Source organism: Pelophylax lessonae (genome assembly GCF_965119305.1).
Source record: "Pelophylax lessonae genome assembly, chromosome: 2".
Taxonomy (NCBI): Eukaryota; Metazoa; Chordata; class Amphibia; order Anura; family Ranidae; genus Pelophylax; species Pelophylax lessonae.
This window is the reverse complement of record NC_138769.1, coordinates 303,573,628-303,593,953: the sequence shown is the minus strand read 5'-3', so window position 1 is coordinate 303,593,953 and position 20,326 is coordinate 303,573,628. Positions and strand designations below refer to the sequence as shown.

At 43.3% G+C, this 20,326-nt stretch overlaps 1 protein-coding gene across 1 annotated transcript in view; it reads left to right on the top strand.

Moving 5' to 3' along the window:
- ITPR3 (inositol 1,4,5-trisphosphate receptor type 3) overlaps positions 1–20,326 on the top strand; it is a 544,698-nt gene that overhangs the window by 442,668 nt on the left and 81,704 nt on the right. Inside the window, exons 49-51 of the mRNA XM_082246986.1 lie at positions 4,637–4,762; positions 17,584–17,756; positions 18,341–18,505. Of these exons, the coding sequence (XP_082103112.1) occupies positions 4,637–4,762; positions 17,584–17,756; positions 18,341–18,505 (464 nt within the window). The remainder of the gene's footprint in view (positions 1–4,636; positions 4,763–17,583; positions 17,757–18,340; positions 18,506–20,326) is intronic.

Below are 20,326 nucleotides of genomic sequence, written 5' to 3'. Positions count from 1 at the left end.
AAAATGAAGCAATGTGGGAAATAGAGAGGGAAGATGTTAACAACACAGGTTTAAGGAAGAACTCTTCTGTTGTCCGTGTGAGGTGGTCTGGCTGCAGTAGATAACAGAGAACTCAGACTAAGATAAGGTGAGTAGAATTTCTGATTTTAGCATAGCTGTAGTGTGCTGGAATGCATAAGACACTCATGGATTTGTTTGATTTGTTGCTTGAAATTACTTTTCAAAGTCCAGTTAAAACTTTTTTTTATTAGTTTTAAAGTAGTAGTAAACTCAGTTTTACCACTTTAACCTACAGGTAAGCCTATAACAAGGCTTGCCTGCAGGTACTCTGAATATCTCCTAAACTTACACGGTTTAGGAGATAGAGTACATGCAACCAGTGATGTCACCGGCGCATGCGCTCTGAAGGTCCCGCATAGTGTGCTGGACCTTCAGAGCCAGTGCTGTAAAGAGTGGCATGCACAGGAGTGATGTCATCGCGCCCCTGGCCACTCATTTAGCCAGAGGACCTGTACCCGGAAGGAAGAGCAGGTGAAAATGGAAGCCCTCTCAGCTGGAGGGCTTCGTTTTAAGGTAAATCTCCCATAATGTGCTAGTATGCGATGAATACTAGCACATTATGACATTGCCTTGCAGGGGATTTTTTTTTTCTTTAACTGCGGTTTACTACAGCTTTAAACTGAGTAAGAAGGGATTGTTAGAACCCCTTGCTATCCATGGCTCTATTGGAGAAATTTCCTGTCATTTACTCTCCTGGTTTCAGAAACCAGGAAATGAGGGAAAATCTTAAGCAGGTATACAGACAGTAGTAAAAAAAACTAGTGGTGGTTCTTGCCTTTCCCTACACTACAAGAAAAAATCGATTTAATATATGTCGCTTATCTCCTCTCTGGTAAAACTATTGCCACTAGGATAGTAATTAGGACGAAGACCCTCTAAGGGCCTGTGTCCATGGGCTTCTGTTTTCTTCTTCACTTTTATGGGAATGTAAAACCTGCAGGTCAACTGCAGGTGAAATGCGCCTGTCAGTAAATTCTGAATGATCTCAGAAGCATCCTAAATAGACATGGGCCAAACACCACCCTGTTTGGTTTGCAGCAGAACTCCCAAACAGGGGAAATGTTTTAACTCGAACGGCGAACCCCATTGAAGTCTATCGGAGCTGAACAGGAAAAAAGTGCCCATTTAGAAGGCTTATATGCAAGTAACTGGCCATAAAAGGGGTTTTGGGGTCTGGGTACTGCCCTAGGGGACATAAATCAATACATTTGTTTATTTTTTTTCAAACGATCATTTTTTCAGGAGCAATAATTTTAAATATGCCTGCAACAATCAAAATATAAATGTGCCTGTAAATTGGCGCTTCTGTAGCATGCATAAAACATGCTGCAGCAAAAATGTCATTTCTAAAGAAATAAAATTGTCAAATCACATTTAAAATAACTCGCAGGTACAATTGTGCCTGGCTATTGAGAAAAAAAAAGACCCTTCGGAGCTGGTATGGATTTGGAGGGGAACCCCACGCCAAAAAAAAGAACAGCATGGGGTCCCTGCTCAAAATCTATACCGGACTCTTATCCAGGCATGCAGCCTGGAAGGTCAGGAGGGGGGGGGGAACAAGCATGCGCCCCCCTCTGAACCATACCAGGCCACATGCCCTCAACATGGAGGAGTGGGTGCTTGTTGATGGGGACAAGGGTCTCTTCCCCACAACCCTGGGCTGTAGTTGTGGGGGTATACGGTTGGGGGGCCTATCGGATTCCCCCCCCCATGTGAATGAATACCCCTACCCATTCACCAAAAAAGTGTCAAAAAGTAATAAACACAATTCCTTTATTATAAAAAGAAAAAAATATATTGACAATTCCTTTATTATAAAATAGTGTCCCTCAATGTAAATCCATCAATCACGCTTGCCCCCCGATCTGAAAAAAACAAAAAAAACAAAAACGCTCTCACCTCCTGGGAGGCCTCCTGCTGAATGTCTGGTCTGCGCTTTGACATTTCTTATATAGGCAAGGGGCTGGGCCACCTAGCTACGTCACCCGGTGGCACTGCCCCCTTCTGATGTCACATACTGGTGCGTGCTGGATATGTGATGTCATAAGGGGCAGTGCCCCTTACCTATATAAGAAATGTCAAAGCGCACAGCAGGCATTGGGCGGGAGGCCTCCCAGGAGGTGGGAGCGTTTTAGATTTCTTTTATTTTTCAGGTCTTCGGGCAGCATGAATGACAATGGATTTACATCAGGGGACACTATTTTTTTTATTTTTAATAGAGCAATTGTTAAAAACTTGTCTCTTGTGTGTATTACTTTTTGACACTTTTTTGGTGAATGGGTAGAGGTACTATGTATCCGATACTTGTTCACATATGCAGGGGGATCTGGGGCCTCCTTGTTAAAGGGAGTTGCCAGATTCCGATAAGCCCCTCCACTCGCAAACCCCCCCCACAACCACCAGTCATTGTTGTGGGGATGAGCCCCCCTGCCCCAAAGCACCATCCCCCCATGTTGAGGGCATGTGGCTTAGTATGGTTTAGGAGGGGGGGGGGTCGCTCGTCCCCGCCTTCCCTGACCTACCGGGCTGCATGCCCTGATAAGAGTCTGGTACGGGTTTTGGTGGGGACCCCACACCATTTTTTTTTTTTTTCAGTTTTGGCATAGGGTTTCCCTCCAAATCCATAACAGATCCGAAGGGCCTGGTATAAACTGTGGGGGGAGGGGAGGGGGACCCACGCGTTATTTTTTGCTTTATTTTTTTACCGGCACTTTTTAATTTTTTTATTGTTCAGCTGTCATTTGGGAAACCCATTGGTTGTTAAGGACGCCAGGGCCAGCTTCCCGGCTCCGCTCCTTAACAACCAGCTTACACTGCACTCTGATTGGGCAAAGCTTTGCTCAATCAGGGTGCAGAATGCACTGTGCAGCGCTCAGTGCATTGCAGGGTGTTCCTCGTGGTGAGCACCCTGCAAATTCATTTGTTCAAGGAACAGGCAAATGTTCGGCCCCAACCATTTACGCATCCCTAATTCTAAACTGATTTTAAACTGATGCTAAACTGATGTCATCAACACAGGCCCAAAGACAGTTGATACAGGTCCTAATCCAGCTCCAGACAGCAGTAAAATCTCCACAGAAGTTCTTACCCTTTCCTACTCTGTTCAAATTGGCATGATACACTTCAAGAACCTGCTTTGATGGGCAAATGCAGCACATTTTGACATTGGTCTTAAGCCCCGTACACACGCGTCGAAAATTGGCAGGGAATTTTCGTCCGACGACCGATTTGCCGATTTTCGGCTTGTTAGTATATGATGCTTCCGACAACCGACTTTTCGGCCAAAAAAAATCTGGTGTGCAGACTATAAAATTTTTGTTGGCCGTCAAAACATGGCCGATTTTCGTGCAGTCAGTACAGGTTTCAACAAGGAAAAATCTGATGAGCAAGACTGGGCATGCTCAGAGAAGAAAGAACACAAAGAAAGCAAACCAACACATGACATCACTTCTGAAGTAGATTTTTGTTGGGCGAGAAAATTCGTGTGCAGTCTAGGCACATTCCAACCAACAAAAAACCACTCTGGACAAAAGTCGGACGATCGGTCGGCCGATAATCGTTGTGTGTGTATGGGGCTTTAGACGTTTCTGAGATTATTCAGAATTAAATGCAGGTGCAGATGACCTGCTTCAGCTGTTATTGCTTTTCCAAAGACTTGTATGAGCTGAGAAGCAGTTCTGACACACAAAAAAAAGGCCCAGCCAGCACTGGCCCTAATGATAACTAAAGGTATACACCAGCCATAATGGAATATTAAACCTTGAGCTACATACGGTGAGAACAGCCTACATGCTGGGTACTTAAGCAGTTTTCTTTGGTAGTTTTGTCCCGGTATTGCTATACCACACCAGTCCACTTGAGTCCCTTTTGTAAGATTAAAGTAAATTAAGTGAACTCTACAACTTTAGTACACATGCAGTGTTTATTTGATAGCATCAATAGCTTTGCTGATTGCTTTAGCTTATTGCCTAAAATTGCACTTTAATGGTACCTAATAGGTACACTCCAGCCATAATTGAAAATTAAACCTTGAAATGCATAAAGGGAACACAGACTACCTGCTCTGTGCTTCAGTTGTTTACCCAGGCAATGCTCAACTATGCTGTTTACTTGACAAAATTAGTAGCTCACTGATTGCTTTCACTTATTGCCTGGAATTGCTCTTTAAGGAAGAATTTTGGGGAGAGAAAAAAAGACGTATTAACAAAGCCACATGAATTCATCTTTGGTTATATGGAGGTTTTAGCCTATTTTGTAAATCATTATAAACAGCCTATGGTTTATAAATGTTATTATATACTTCCTAGTGCAGTGTGTATGGAAAATTAGTTATTTCTTGACCTTTAAGTTAACATTGAATGAAGTGATTTGGTTTACTTGAACAGTATTGAAGCCTGGATGGAAATGAAGTTAATGTTACTGCACTTTGACTGACTGTCATCTTGTTAGATATATAGTTAAAAAATAATCATATATATATAAAAGAAACCTCAAATAACTGAATAAGATAACAGTGTAAAAATAATGTCACAACAAATAATTATTTTGTATATTTTATTTGTTTAACTTTTTTCAGGTATGCCTTTAATGTTTTGGTTTTCACGAAGAATGGGCCTTTGGGGAACAATTTCCTTCAACCTGGCAGTTTTCATTAATCTGATCATTGCCTTCTTCTATCCATATGTAGAGGGGACATCTATGGGTAAGATACACTATTCCTGACATCCAGAAGGCATCTACAGGCTAGGAATTGGGGCTAGAACAGAGATAAAATATATTTTGTCCTATTACCCCATTTATGTGTTACCTTCGATTTTTAAAGTAAATTATGACTGTAATATGGTCGCTATGGGCCACACGTCTTTGCCCCAATTTGTAGAAATAGGAACTGATGTTACTGTAAATGTATGATTCTTCATTGTCTTCAGTTTCAAATAGAAATGTTTATTAGTTATAACAACCTTTATAGTTTTATTATTATATTATTAGGTCTTTTTATTTTGAGTGAGTCCCATATCAACATATAGCATATAAACGTAAGATACCTGTAAAGCACAACTGTACTGTACGGGGTTGATTTACTAAAACAGAAGAGTGCAAAATCTGGTGCAGCTGTGCAAAGAAACCTTCAGCTTCCAGTTTTTTTTCAAAGCTTAATTGAACAAGCTGAAATTAGAAGCGCATTGGCTACAATTGTACAGCTGCACAAGATTTTGAATTCTCCAGTTTTAGTAAATCAATCACTATGTTTCTCTGAACCCTTCAAGCAATTCCTTTATTACATCTGTTGAAGGACAGCATCACTATTCCTATCACCGAGTACTATACTGTACTAATAGTATAGCACAGCGCAACAAGGATATTGCAGTCAAAACTTAAAATGCCCACACCAATAAAGGGGAATTTAGATTTTTTAAAACAGGAAAAATCCCCTCTAGATGTTAGCAGGATTTACTTTGGCGCTTTACCTGTGCTGTAGATATGGAAATAAATTATTCCAATGCACATTCTGAAATCTTTTAAAACACTGGCCTCTATTGCTGTCCCAGTTTCTGTACTCCCTGCTCCCTACTGATCTACAACACCTTGTGTAAGAATTTTACCAAGGATTCTCAGACTTAAATTGTAATTTCACTTCAATCTCTGTGCAGACTTGTAAGGAAGTTACTGAACCAATTACTAAATAAGGGAGAGGAGACTTCTGGGCACTCTTTGTTATAAACTGAATCTGTTTCAGGTGCAAGAGGTATATTTACATTTTTGGTTAGTTATAGAACTTATTGCTGGCTGCAGATTTGGATATTAAGAATATTTAGTTGTATGAAATGCGAGAATGGCTTGTTAGCACTTATGCAGTTTTAGATATTTAACTAAATCAGTTTTCCTGTTACACCTCAGAGCAGGAAAAGAATAAGATTAGGTTTACACCTAGCCACTGAGGCGTGATGCGTTAAACAACAAACATTTTTTTTTACATGTTTATATGCGTTTCCATTCTACTAATGGAATAAAGAAAATGTATAAGAACCCAACAAGGCTGGGTTCACACTTGGGTGAATTGGAAGTGGGTTTCCCCGCATCTAATTCGCATGACAGGAGAGTGTGACTGGCTCTCAATGAAGCTGGTTCACACAGCTCCAGAGCTGCCGCTGTCCACATTTGGAAAGAGTGCTGTAAGTCTTTGGCTCTGAATCAGGTGCAAATTCAGCCAGAAATGTGGACCTGATTCGCACATGAATCGGTGAACAGGGATGCACAGTACCCCCTGCTTTGAGCCACGGTCAGAGCAAGTGTGAACTCGGCCCTAGACTATGCTTTGCGTCAACGCATGCTAATGCGCACTGCATTTAGGCAGCACACTTAAAATGTTCCTTTAAGGCGTGAATAACAGCACCCTGCTTGTGCTGCGCAATTCTTCTCTTCCTAACTGGTAATAAACCTGGTTGATCTTACCAGTTCCTGAGTCCCCTGCCTCTTCTGAGCATGATAATCATGGCTGCTGAGCCCTGACTACTGTGATCAGGTTACATGTCTCTGTCATCCACAGCCCTTGTCTCTCCTCTTACAGTCTCTCCCCCATCCTCCCTGTCCGCATGAGAGCGTTTCCTCCCCGCCCCTCCACCCTCTATTCTGCAGCATAATGTAGCACATTTCAAGGTATGTAATGCAGATATCCAGCCATTACCAAAACAGGAAGGGCAGAGAGTCACCTCTGCTGGCTGGCTGCCTGACGTTACAGGGGAATCTTGGTCCCTCCTGCTTCTCTCCGTAGATCAGGTGACCGCACAGCTGCGGTGTCAGAAAAGGTATTTTTCTCTATCGTTCATTGACAGCCGCAACTTCATAGCTTTTTAGACCATTGGGTTATGCTCCTCCCATCAGGAATAGAACGCTAGGCAGGAAAAAGCTTTATCATGCCTATGGGGCTGTCCCTGTTGGCATAACCCCACACACTCTGCTACAGCCCCTAGTTTGTTTCTGCCTAGTTTAGGAGTAGGACGTAGTTCCCTGCTGCGGTCTTAGCTATTTAAAAGGGAAATTTTTGTTTAATGTACTTTTATTTACTAGTTTAGAGTTCCTGGAGAACTACAAGCAACAGCTGGCTGGGTTTTGGACTGCATAATCTAGATCCTTAAGGTCTCCCAGCCTGGCCAGCGAGCGTAAGCAGGGTATAGTCCAGCACTTGGCCTCACCAGGAAAGAGCCCCGATGGATGGGGATGAGCCTGCGAGTGGACTGTCTTGCTGGGATGTGACGGATGTACCCCCTGTCTGGCAGCACCCCCACCCCGGGTGGGAGGGGGTCTGTTCAGAGTGGCGCCCACCTGGTACAGTGGTATGGTGAGTAAATGCTGTCCCCCCCCTCTGGCAGTCTCGGGGTGAACGTGGGCCCCCTTCTGGGAATGATCGGACCCTTGTGAGATCCCTCGGTTCCCCTGGTCTTTCGGATATACCAAGCCCCCCTCAGTTATTCCCCTCCCTTCCCCTAGTAGGTTCCTACCTTGGAGGTTTCTACGCAGGATAGAGGTGAAAGGGATTCTGGTCGTTCTGGTGGCCCCATACTGGCCTCGCTGGTCTTGGTACGCAGACCTGGTAAGGCTGGTTGCCGATGCTCCTTGAAGACTTCCTTTTAGGGAGGATCTACTGTCTCAAGGGCCGATCTTCCATCCTGCTTTACAGTCGGTGGCTTTAACAGCATGGCTGTTGAAAGCCAGGTGTTGAGAGATAGAGGTCTTTCTGACTCGGTGATTCCAACACTATTGAAGGCCAGGAAGTCGACTTCCGGGAAGATCTATCATCGTACATGGAAATCGTACATTTCATGGTGTGAATCATTGAAGGTGCACCCTCTCTTGTTTTCAGTAGCTGGGGTTTTGGCCTTTCTGCAAAAATGGGTTGAACAGCGGTTGGCTTTGGGCTATAACAAAGATCAATTGTCGGCTTTGGCTATATTTTTCCAACGCCTGTTAGCTACGCATGCCTTGATTCGCACTTTCATTCAGGGAGTGCACCATATGGCTCTCCTGAGACAATCCTCACTACCTCCGTGGGATCTGAACTTGGTAATATCTGTTCTTCAAAAGCCTCCTTTTGAGAACATTGGGGAGATTTCTCTGTTTTCATTCTCTCAGAAGGTTGCTTTTTTGGTGGCTATCACTTCTGCCTGCAGAGTGTCTGAATTGGCGGCGTTGTCCTGCTGCTCACCTTATTTGGTGGTCCACAAAGATAAGGTAGTACTCCTTCATCTGTCAATGAACTTCAGAGAAAAATTAGATTTTACGGTAAGTACAAAAATCCAGTTTTCCTTTTTATATCTAACAAATACATAAACGTTTTGGTAATGGCTGGATACCTGCAATACATACATGTAAAATCACTTTAGTGACTTTACAAACACTTTAATACCTTTATGATGTCAGTGCATCACACTACAATGCAGCTAGTTAACACATGCATGTGCCTTGTGGTGCACAGTGGATTGGGGTGTAATCTAAAATGAATAGCACTCTAAGGGCTCATTTAAACTTGCTTAGACTTTAACACATATTAAAGCTCTTAGCGCTTCAACGTGCTTTTTTGATGGGTTTTTGATGCTTCTGTGATGCTTTTTTTGAAGCTTTATTGAAGCTTGGCAAATGCCCTGTGTGTGTACGTGTGTTGATTTTCGATTTGTTTTAACCACTTACCCACTGGGCACTTAAACCCCCCTTCCTAACCAGACCAATTTTTAGCTTTCAAGGCTCTCACAATTTGAATGACAAATTACTCAGTTATGCAACCCTGTACCCATATGAAATCCTTTTTTTTTCACACAAATAGAGCTTTCTTTTGGTGGTATTTAATCATCATTGGGTTTTTTATTTTTTGCACTATAAATGAAAAAAGACCGAAAGTTTTGTAAAAAATTTTCTTTGTTTCGGTTTTGATTTCTGTAAACATTAATTTTTCTTCATAAATTTTAGCCAAAAGTTATACTGCTACATATCTTTGGTAAAATACCCCAAATAAGTATATATTATTTGGTCTTTGTGAAGGTTATGGAGTCTACACCCTATGGTGCCAATCATTGAAAATTGATGACACCCGATGTACTGACAGGCTCTCATTTCTTAAGACACAGGCCAGGAATGTACAAATACCCCCCAAATTACCCCTTTTTGCAAAGTAGACATTCCAAGGTATTTAGAAAGTGATATGGTGAGATTTTTGAAGTTGTAGTTGTAGTTTTTTTTCCCACAAATCTTTGCAAAATGAAGATTTGTTTTTTTTTTTTCCCACAAAATGTTCATATTACAAAGTTATTTCTCACACGCTGTATAGGCATACTTGCAACTACACCCAAAAAATACATTCCGCTACTCCTGAGTATGGCGATACCACATGTGTGAGACTTTTACACAGCCTGGCCACATACAGAGGCCCAACATCCAAGTAGCACCTGCAGGTTGTTCTAGGAGCATAAATTACACATATAATTTTCTGACAACCTATCGCACTTTTCAAGGCCTTGGAGCACCGGGATATAGAAAGGCCCACAAAATGACCCAATTTTGGAAAGCAAACACCCCAACACATAATCTAGGAGGCATTATGAGTCTTTTGAACATGTCATTTTTTTCCACAAGTTTTTGGAAAATGTGGAAAGAAAATGAAAACGCTTTTTTTTTTTTTTTTTACACAAAGTTATCCATTTATAAGATATTTCTAACACATAGCATGTACATAGCAAAAATTACACCCCAAAATACATTCTGCCACTCGTCTTGAGTATGGCAATACATCATATGTGACACTTTTACACAGCCTAACCACATACAGAGGCCCAACATGCAAATCTAATTTCTCTTTCGTTCACTGATGAACACAGCGACATATCTTCATTAGCCGAATGGGGGTACTCTGCCTGCGTGTCTGCATCACAGTGGGCCCCCCTTCCCCTTTCTAGGGGGCTATGTTTGTCAATGTACATCAGAGAAAAGGATTTTACGGTAAGACAAAAATCCAGTTTTCTTGTCTACCCATTAAACTTTTATGAGGCACTGATAAGCACTGTATTGGCATGGATGTGGCACAGATGAGCACTGATGTGGCATGGATGTGGCACAGATGAGCAGTGATGTAGCACGGATGAGCACTGATGTGGCATGATGTGACACAGATGAGCACTGATGTGGCATGGATGAGCACTGATGTGGCATGGATGTGGCACGGTTGAGCAATGACGTGGCATGGGTGTGCCAAGGCATGTTTGAGGCATGAAGGAGGCATAGATTAGGCAGGGGGGAGCCGTGCTGCAGTCTCTCTCCTCTCCTTGCACGCTGTACTGATCGCTGTGTACAGTGTGCGAGGAAAGAACTGAACAGACATGCGCCAGTTTGTTAACAACTGATCGCTCTGTCATTGGACAGAGAGATCACATGGTAAAGGCCACTGTTGTTGGCCCTTTACCAGGATCCCTGATGTGCCGGGCCCCGCGGACCCAGCGAGCACGGACACTTCTGTTGTACGCCCTCCCAGAATAAGCCGACTGCACTACGGCCATTATTCGGCTATGGCCCAGTCAACAAGTGGTTTAAATGGGCCAAGGAGAACCCCAGCTTCGTAGTACCCCCACTCAGCAGATCCTCAGTATTAGTACCCTCATTCAGCAGATCCCCTGCTCAGTAGTACCCCCAGTTCTGCTAATGCTCCACGCAGTAGTAACCCCCATTTCTGCTGATCCCCTACTCAGTAGTACCAGATTTGACTTTTGCACCATACACTCCCAGAATGTATACACATAAATCGGAAGTGACTATTGATAACGTCTTTCTGGTTCGCTTGTTGGTTTACCAGTGCATCCTGGGAGATCTCATACCTACAAAATAAAGTGAAGCTAAAGCTGAATAGAAGCCTCTCAAAAGCTGCAGGTGCTGAAAGCAAGCTTTGCCATAGACATCTAGGCTTTGAAGACGCTTTGAAGCACTAAGAAAGTGACATGGGCTATAATTTTGGAAGCAAAGCAATTTAAAGTGAATACTTGGCATTCAGAGTGCTTTAAAAAAGCATGTCCAATGCCACATTTTGAAGCAAGTGTGAAGGAGCCCTAACACAGCGCACTGCCAAGTGTGAACACACTGTTGCGTTTGAACATTTGTTATGGTAATGCATGTTACTGCACGGATCCTAAAATTCGACTTATTAGCCTAAAGTGAGGTACACACTATAAGAAACTCAGGCGAATGATTGTCCTATTTTCCACGTTGTTTCACAGCAAATCTGAACCTATGAAGGAAAATTCTCGTACGATAAAGATTTTTTTGTTGTTTATTGTTTCTGATCATGTGCAGTCTTTCATTTCTGATTTTTCTTGTACGAAAATCAGATGAAAAGGGTACACATTAAAGGAAAATCATTAGTTCTGTTCCTGTATGAGAAGAATTTGGAGCTTGTCCCTTTGGAAATTTTCGTTCAGAAGTTTGGACTCGGCTGTAGAAAGTTGTGTGCACACTATACAAAAATTTTACGAAAGTTCCTTGGATGAAAATGTTTGTCAGCTTTTCTTATAGTGTGTACGAGCTTTTAGATTTCTCTCTAAAACCTCTGTTTCCCTTTCATTCATTGACTGACACAGCCTCTTCTTTATCCATAACGAAACACCAAAAACACCACCTACAGGAGTAGGACACTAGGTGGCAAAAAAGGCTCGGCGCCTCCTATGCAGTCTTCTGTGCATAAAACCCCCTCTCTGCTATAGGCCTCCAGTCTTTTTGCCTAGTATCTTCAGAAGCATGGACTTGTTTTTTCTGCTGGGACTTGTGATCCCACAACTTCTTTACCTTTTTATGGATTTTTGGCTTTTTTCCTGCAGAGATCTTATATCAACAGTCGGACTGGGGGACGGGCTGGATAATCTAGATCCAGTGGATCTCACTTATTTATTTTACAAAGTATATGAATTGTTATATAGAATTTTAGCACTATAATATTTATGTGATACACACGTACACCCTAGCACATTGCACTTTCTTTTTTCTATTTTTCATTAATTTTAGGAAACACGTTTAATAATAACAATTTGTACAGTTTCATCTCTCAGCGAAGGATTTTATTCACACCAGATTTTTTCTACTTTTCATTAATTTTAGGAATCACATAATAATTACAATACTTTTTCACATTTTCATCTCTCAGTGACGGATTTTATACACACCAGATTTTAGAATCGGGATCCAGTACCTGAGGGTTATATATTTATTATTATTTTTAGCACTATTTATTTTACACATTTGAATAGATTTTTACTGTGCGCAACACTATTTTATATTTATTGGCTCTGTTCCACTTTTATGAGAAGTGAAGTGTCTGCGGCATTTTAAAGATCTATATTAGGAAGGTTGCTCGCAGGAATTTGTATCTTTTTGTCCGAGATGACTGTTTGTGCTCCCTAGCCGATTGCGGCGCGCCTCCCCCTGAGGATGTCCTTCTGGAGAAATGGACCATTCCGCCGATGGTGGATCCACCTATCTCCGGGCTCCATACGGCAGTAATGATCCCACTAGGGGAACCTACCCCCTATTAGGATCCTACGGAACGCAGGGCAGAGGCGATAACCCAGTTGCTGCCCGCCAGTGCGGAATCAGCGCTCTGGCCTGTGTTGGCCATGGTCTGGTGACTTGGACGCTGTCTGAATAGGCACGATTTTGTGACAATCCTTGGCTTCCAGCCAAATGCCTGAAGCATACTGTATCTGGGACTTGCTGAATGACTGGTCCAGAGGCTGAAGTACATTTGTGGGGCATCCCTTGATGTGGCCCCACCTCCTGTTTCGGCTGTACTTCTAGGCAGGTCTTTTGGCTCGAATGTTGGTCGGCTGACCAGGATTCCGGACCAGCCTTGATGGACCTGCCCTCCTAAGGAGTACGACTGTTTTATGGGTGGCAAGAGTACCTCTCTCCCTCAGACCCTGTAGGGAATGGAACAATGCTAGAAGGCCTCTTGGCTCAAAAGCGGATTTTCCGTTCCTCTGAGTCCTCAACTTAGAACTCCAGCCTTTCAGGACTCCTGCAGGAGGCACCACACCTCCCTGGACCCAAAGTTCCCCTAAGCCTGCAGATAGGTCCTCCTCAGGCTGAAGTTTTGCGCTCAGCCCCCCAGCCTGAAGTTTTGCGCTCTCCCCCCAGGGGGTAAGGGGGGTCTCCTTCACTAGTTTCCAGGCTTGTGGACTTCCCTTTTTCCTGAAGAGTTGGTCCAGGAAACCATTCTCTTAGGCTATGAATTGGAATTTTGTTCCTTTCCACCACATAGGTTCTTTCCCTCCAATCTGCGGCTCTCATGGGACTGTCTACAGGCCCTGTATGGGACTGCGCAAGATCTGTTCCTTTAAGGAGTGATTGTCCCAGGTGCCCGAGGCAGAGTGGTTACGGGGCTTTTATCAAATCAGTTTGCAGTCCTCAAGACTGACGATGATCCTGAATCTCAAGGCTGTGAATGCCTTTGTCCGAGTCCACGAGTTTGTGCTGAAATGTATTTGTTTAGTGGTGGTCTTCCTTTTGGGCATCCATAGACATCGCGGATGTTTACCTGTCTATTCCCATCTACGAGGAACATCAGCATACCCTACCCTTTTCTATCTGGAACGCCCATTATCAGTTTGTAGCGCTCCCCTTCGGTCTAGCCTTCGCTTCACAGGTGTTGCCAAAGTCTTGGCCAGCCCTGGTCTTGCTGAGACAACAGGGGATCGATGTGTTCGGTTGCCTGAATGACTTGCTTATTAAGGCAATGTCTCGCTATTCCCTGTTATCATAGTGGGGTTCACCATACATTCCCTCCAGGACTTCAGTGTATCATGCCTTTCAGGAAGTCTGCATTGACCCTATCTAAGCGCTTGAAGGCTTTGGGGCTGCACCTTGATTTGGAGCAGCCCACAGTGTTCTGTCCACCAGTCAATCTCCAGAAGTTCTGGTCTGCAGCCTGGCAACTCTTGGCTTGCGGGCAGTCTTTCAGAGTTTTTTTTGTTTGCAAGCAGGTATTGGACCTCATGGTGGCTACCTTTGCGGCAGTTCTGTGTGCTCAGTACCATACAAGAACACTGCAGAAGGAAATCCCATTCAAATGGAAAAATTTTCCTGCTGCCTTGGACATTCTAGTGCACCTGGAGGGGTTAATGAGGACCTCCTTCCTCTGGTGGTAGCAGTCTCTGGCTTTCTAGAAATGGATGTTCTTCCTTCCTTTTCACTGGCCTGTGGTCATGACGGATGTATGCCTGTTGGGCTGGGAAGGAGTCCAGGGTTCGGACTCGGCTCAGGATTGATGAATTTCAGAGGAAGCCAGCTTGTCAAACCTTGTTCTGGAGCTTTAGGCGGTCAGGGTGCCGCTGATAAATTAGAAGGATCGCCTAAAAGGTCTACAGATCAGGATCCCATCTGACAATGCCACCGTGGTGGGTATGTCATTCATCAGGGAGGTGCTTGAATTGCATAGGCGGCTCAGGAAGCATCTCTTATCCTGCGATGGGTGAACCGGTTAGTTCTGGCTCTGTCCGTAGTGCATATGCCAGGTGTCAGAAAACTGGCAAGTGGACTTTCTCAGCCGTTAGAGGCTGTATTAGGGCGAGTGGCCCCTGCACCCAGAGGTATTTCATCAGTTCTCTATTCTTTGGGGGATGGCAGACATGGATATTCTTGCATCTTGCCTCAACCAGAAGGTTCCAGTGTGTGGCAAAATCATTGGTTCCTCTGGCGGACGCAATGGATGCGCAAGTGGCGATGTGGGATCAATACAATCTCATCTACGCCTTTCCACTCCTCAGTCCCATACCTTGTCTGTTGCAGGGGATAGCGGCCAAAAGGATCCCAGTCATCCTGGTGGCTCTGGACTGGCCTTGTCGTCTGTGGTACGGTTTGTGCGGTTGGGAGCAGATGCCCCCTGGCTGCTTCTTATTCAAGGAGACCTTCTGTACCAGGGGCCGGTGTACCACTAGGTTTTACTATTGTTGACTTGACAGTGGGAGTGTCGTAAGCCAGGTTGTACAGGGGTTTGTCGGCTTCAGTTATCCCGACCCTGTTAAAAGCTTGTATGCCTACCTTCTGGACAGCCTATAACGTTTGGTGTTAAGCCTTGGGGTTCCGTCGTCAATCTATGGCTCAGGTGTTGGCCTTCTTGCAACATGGCGTGGATCAGACACTTGTTTTGAGTACGATCAAGGCTCAGGTCTCTATTCTGGCTACTTTTTTTCAGCATCCCTTGGCTAGACGTTCATTGGTCCGTAGTTTCATTTGTGAGGTTCACTGTGCTTTCCCAGTTGCCTCATGGACCTTGAATTTGTTGTCAGCTCTTCAGAAGTCTTCCTTTTGAACAGCTTCTGGGATATTCCCTTGCTTTCGCTCTTGCAGACTGTTGCCTTCTAGTCGCTATCTCTTCAGCGTGGTGGGTGTCTTTGTTGACGGTCTTGTCCTGTATGCTGCCTTATCTGGTCTTGCACAGGGACGAGGAGGTGTTTTGACCTTCCCTTTCTTCCTAAGGTGATGTTAGATTTTCACTAGAAGGTGGACATTATCCTTCCTTCCCGGTGTCCTTGGCTGTCACAACTAAGGAGGCGGCTTTCCTCTCCTTAGATGGGGTTCGCGTGATAAGCGGCTGCTTTTCAGAGGTCCTATTTTTTTCTTTGTGTTCTTGGACGACCCAAAGTAAGGCATGGCGGTCTATTCTGCCAGTGTTTCTTGTTGAAATTGGCGATTGCTTGTGCAGGCATATTTTTGTAAGGGATGGGGATCTCCCTTCCCTCTTGCGGCACAATTGACCTGGATGGTTGGCTACTCCTGGGCATAGTAACTTTGGGTGTTTTCTTGCAATCAGCGCCCTGGTTGTCTGTGCACACGTTTTCTAAATCCTTTAAAGTTGATGTGTTTGGTATCTTAGGATGCTAGTTTTGGCCACTGAGTTTTGCAGGCTGCTGTTTTAGGACTCTCGGGCACCCCTTAGGCTGGCTCAGAGTCTTGGCATATTGACCTGGGTTATTTCTCCATTAGTTGGTTTGCCCAACCCTCTGTGTGGCACTGCTTGGGGACATTCCTATTTCGTTATGGATAAAGAGGAGGCGGTGTCCGTCAATGAACGAAAGAGAAAACAGGATTTTTTGTTACTCACCGTAAAATCACATTCTCTGAGTTCATTGAAGGACACATCCCCCACCCCTCTATGGAGTTTTTTCCATTGACACTGCTTGTGACTGACTGGAGGCAAATAACAGAAAGGGGGTTTTATGTGCAGAAGATGACTGCCCATAGGAGGTGCCAAGCCTCTTTTGCTTCCTAGTGTCCTACTCCTGTAGGTGGGGCTAAAAAACCCTGTTTCAATATGGATAAAGAAGACGCTGTGTCTGTCAATGAACTCAGAGAAAGGGATTTTACAGTGAGTAATAAAAATCCTGTTTTTTTAACCACTTCCTGCCCGCCCTATAGGCAATTGATGGCGGGAAGGTGGTTGCATTATCCTGACCCGCCGTCATATGACGTTGTGCAGGATAATGCGCTCTGCGTAGGCTCTTTACCATGGGATCAGCTGTGACCACATAGTACAGCTGGTCACATAGTAAATAGGAAGAGCCGTTGATAAGCTTTCCTCAGTTCGTGCCTGACAGGCACGAATAGAGGAGAGCCGATCTGCGGCTCTCCTGACGAGGACGGGGGGGGGGTCTGTGCTGGTAATCAGAGCATTGATTACCAGCGCAGACCCTTGGGGGGGGGGGGGTTGACACTAGAGCTACCAGGGATGCCCACCCATGACCACCAGGGATGCCCACCATAGCCACCAGGGATGGCAATCAGGGTTCAGGGAGCCTGCCAGTGCCCTCCCCATCAGTGCTGCCCACCATTGCCATTTATCAGTGCTGCCAATCATTGCCATCTATCAGTGCCACCCACCAGTGCCCATTATTGCCCACCAGTGCCACCTATCAGTGCCCATCAGTGCCCACCAATGCTGCATATCAGTGCTACCTATCAGTGCCCATCAGTGCTGCATATTAGTGCCACCCCATCAGTGCCTCCTCATCAGTGCTTGTCAGTGTGGCCTCATCAGTGCTCATCAGTGCAGGAAAAACATATCTATTCACAAAATTTTATAACATAAACAAAAAACTTTTTTCAAACCATAAATTTGGTTTAGGTACAGTGTTGCATGACCATGTCATTCAAAATGCAACAGCGCTAAAAGCTAAAAATTGGCCTGGGCAGGAAGGGGGTGTAACTGCCCTGTATTGAAGTGGTTAAAAAGAACTGGTGATTTTGTTCAGAGCCATGGTGGGAATTATACATTTGACATGCAGAGAATTTTGTGTGTAGGAGCTAAGTTATTTTACTGTGGATTTCTGCAGATGCACAGTGACTTAATTATTGTAATGCAATGGGCGAATGAAAAAAATATGCATACACATTTGATTTTTTAAGTATCTGATGCATTTAACGTTATTTAATAAAATCCTTTGATATGTATTTGCATCCTAAAATTTCTCTCTAACAGTATTTTGTTTTTTTGTCTTATAGGAGTGCTGGATTCCCCTCTGATTTCTCTTCTTTTCTGGGCCATGGTCTGTTTCTCAGTTATGTCTCTCTTCACCAAGCGCTATGGTCTACGACCCCTTATAGTGGCATTAATCCTTCGTTCTGTGTACTACTTGGGAATAGGCCCTACGCTTTACTTATTGGGAGCACTAAATGTAAGACTTTTGGCATCTTTTCCAATAATGGAACTGTAGGTTGTCAGTGCAACCTTAGTTCCTCCATTCTGTCATTCTTAACGTCAAGAACCTATTTTTGGACATCCATGACTTGAATTACTTTCATTTCAGTCTCTAATTACCAGCCTTTGTTCCAGGTTTGGTATAAAAAACATTCTGAATGAGTTGACTAATTATTTTCACTGAAAACAATCAGTATATTGTGACACAGCCATCACATAGCGTGTCTCCCGCTCCTTATGTGTATACATTTTTTGCTCTGTTATCTTGACTTCAGTTTTATAGTACTATGAAAACAATGCAGAGATATATTTGACTCGTATTTACTAAGACAGTGAGCAATGTACAATGACCTATAGCAGCCAGTCAGGAACCTGCTACACTGAAAGGGTGAACTATGATTAATCACTGTACATTACTGTCTTTTGAACCACGTTATTGAACGATATTGAATATATCTTCTCTCATATAAACCTACTAGTCTAGATTCGGATGTAAATGAATGCTCATTACTTGCAGTAGTACAGTAGTAACATATCTTTATTTTTTTTCATTTTTTGCAGTTGACGAATAAAATCGTTTTTGTTGTTAGCTTTGTGGGCAATCGTGGCACCTTCATTCGAGGCTACAAGGCTATGGTGATGGATATGGAATTTCTTTACCATGTTGGCTACATCCTGACTAGTGTCCTAGGAGTCTTTGCTCATGAACTTTTTTACAGCATTCTGGTATGTGCTACTATAAACAAAGCTTAAACAACAGAAATAAATATCTTGACATCAGGCTGGTACAGATTTTTAGAGTTAGCAGGGTCTAGCCACCAGAGACCTGTAAATAGTTTAGCCAAGAGTCAATATAAGAAGAAAGTACTCTAGCTGCTGTCAAGAAAAAAACTCCACTTAAAGCTGAACTTCAGGCAAACAAAGTACACAGATGAAATAAAAAAAAAAAATATTCAGTATAAGAGACGTTTTAAATGCTCAAAGGATTTGAATATTTGTTAATTTAGTCCTGCGATTTGCACAGATCTGGTACAAGGCACAGTCTTGCTGGACAGCAAAGGGGACCTATATTTTTTTGCTGCATTTTCACATACAGTTATTTTTTGTAACCCTACTCTGTGACGGCATTAAAAGGAGAAGCAATACACTGATGAGCTCATACCTCTGTCACTCTGCTCCTACGATAAGCATGTTTCCAGTAAAACAGATCTGATGTCTGCACCAAGTCAAGCTAAAGTGGTTGTAAACCTTTGAAATGAAAAACAAACAAAGACAATCCTCATTTAAAGGGTTCTTGCCTCAATCCATAGCACCTAATGTGGATCCTGGCTGATCTCTCCTTCTGCAGGAGAAGCAGCATTTCTGATGCTTTTTTTTAACACCAGGCAATCTATGGTGATGGCACCCCTACCCCACTGCACAGCAGGTGATTGACAGCCTCGAATGTGCATGTTTACCTACGAAATTGTGTAGAGGGGCTCTGTCCAATTTTCTTTACTCAGGTTTCCGCCCCTTGCCTCCTGAAAGATGAAAAATGTCATCTGATCAGTGCACTTTAGAGAGCTCTGGAGGGGAGAGGGTTGGATCGAGAACGCAGGTATGCCACAATAGTAAACAGCTTCCTATGGTGGCAGACTGAGTAGAGGAGAAGCCAGGAGCTCCAGAGGGGGACCTGAGAAGCGAAGGATCCGGGGTGCCCTGTGCAAAACAACTATATAAAAATGAGTACTCCAACACTGCTAAAAAATATGAATTATTGCTTAAAACAATGTCTGTATTAATATTGTGTGTAAACAGCAGCTGAACTCCCCTGTGAAATAACTAAAACACAGTATTACAAACATCTTTAAAACATCAGTGCATCGCTCTTACAGAAAAACAACATATATGATCATCCTGAAATATTTTATAAACCAAAAGTGTCTTTTTTTCTTCAATTGTACATAATAAATTATCCCAAATAAATAAATATTTCATAAACAATAAAGTGTCTTTATGCTTAAATCATGCACATTGAATAGAATGTCAATATAGAGTCCAAAATAATAAAGTGCCCCACACAATTGGTATGCAGTATCATGCAAAAAAATCTGAATGTGTAGATCAGTGTAAGAAATCCATCATCCCTAGTGCATATACTTCATACACCTCTGTGTCCCAATCGAGTTGATCCTCACCTATTTCGATGGACCTCTCTAATAGGTAAGGTCAGTGACAGCTTAATATTGTAATCATAGGTGTGAGCAGCCTATTGCATTAGGATGTGCACCCCAAAGGCCAAACACACGTATGTGTGTATGTATATACAAAATATATATATATACACACACTCACTCTTAGAAATATATGTAAACAGACATTTTAAAATGTATTAAAACATGGACAGTGTCAGTAGAGCAGCGGACGGTGTCAGTAGGGTAGAGGTTGGTGTCAGTCAGTAGGGCAGTAGACTTTGTCAATTAGGAAAAGAAAAAACAGACACCTCTGAGTGTAGACAGCAGGATAATTTAATACAAGCTAAGAAGGTAAAAAACAGGCATTTCACAG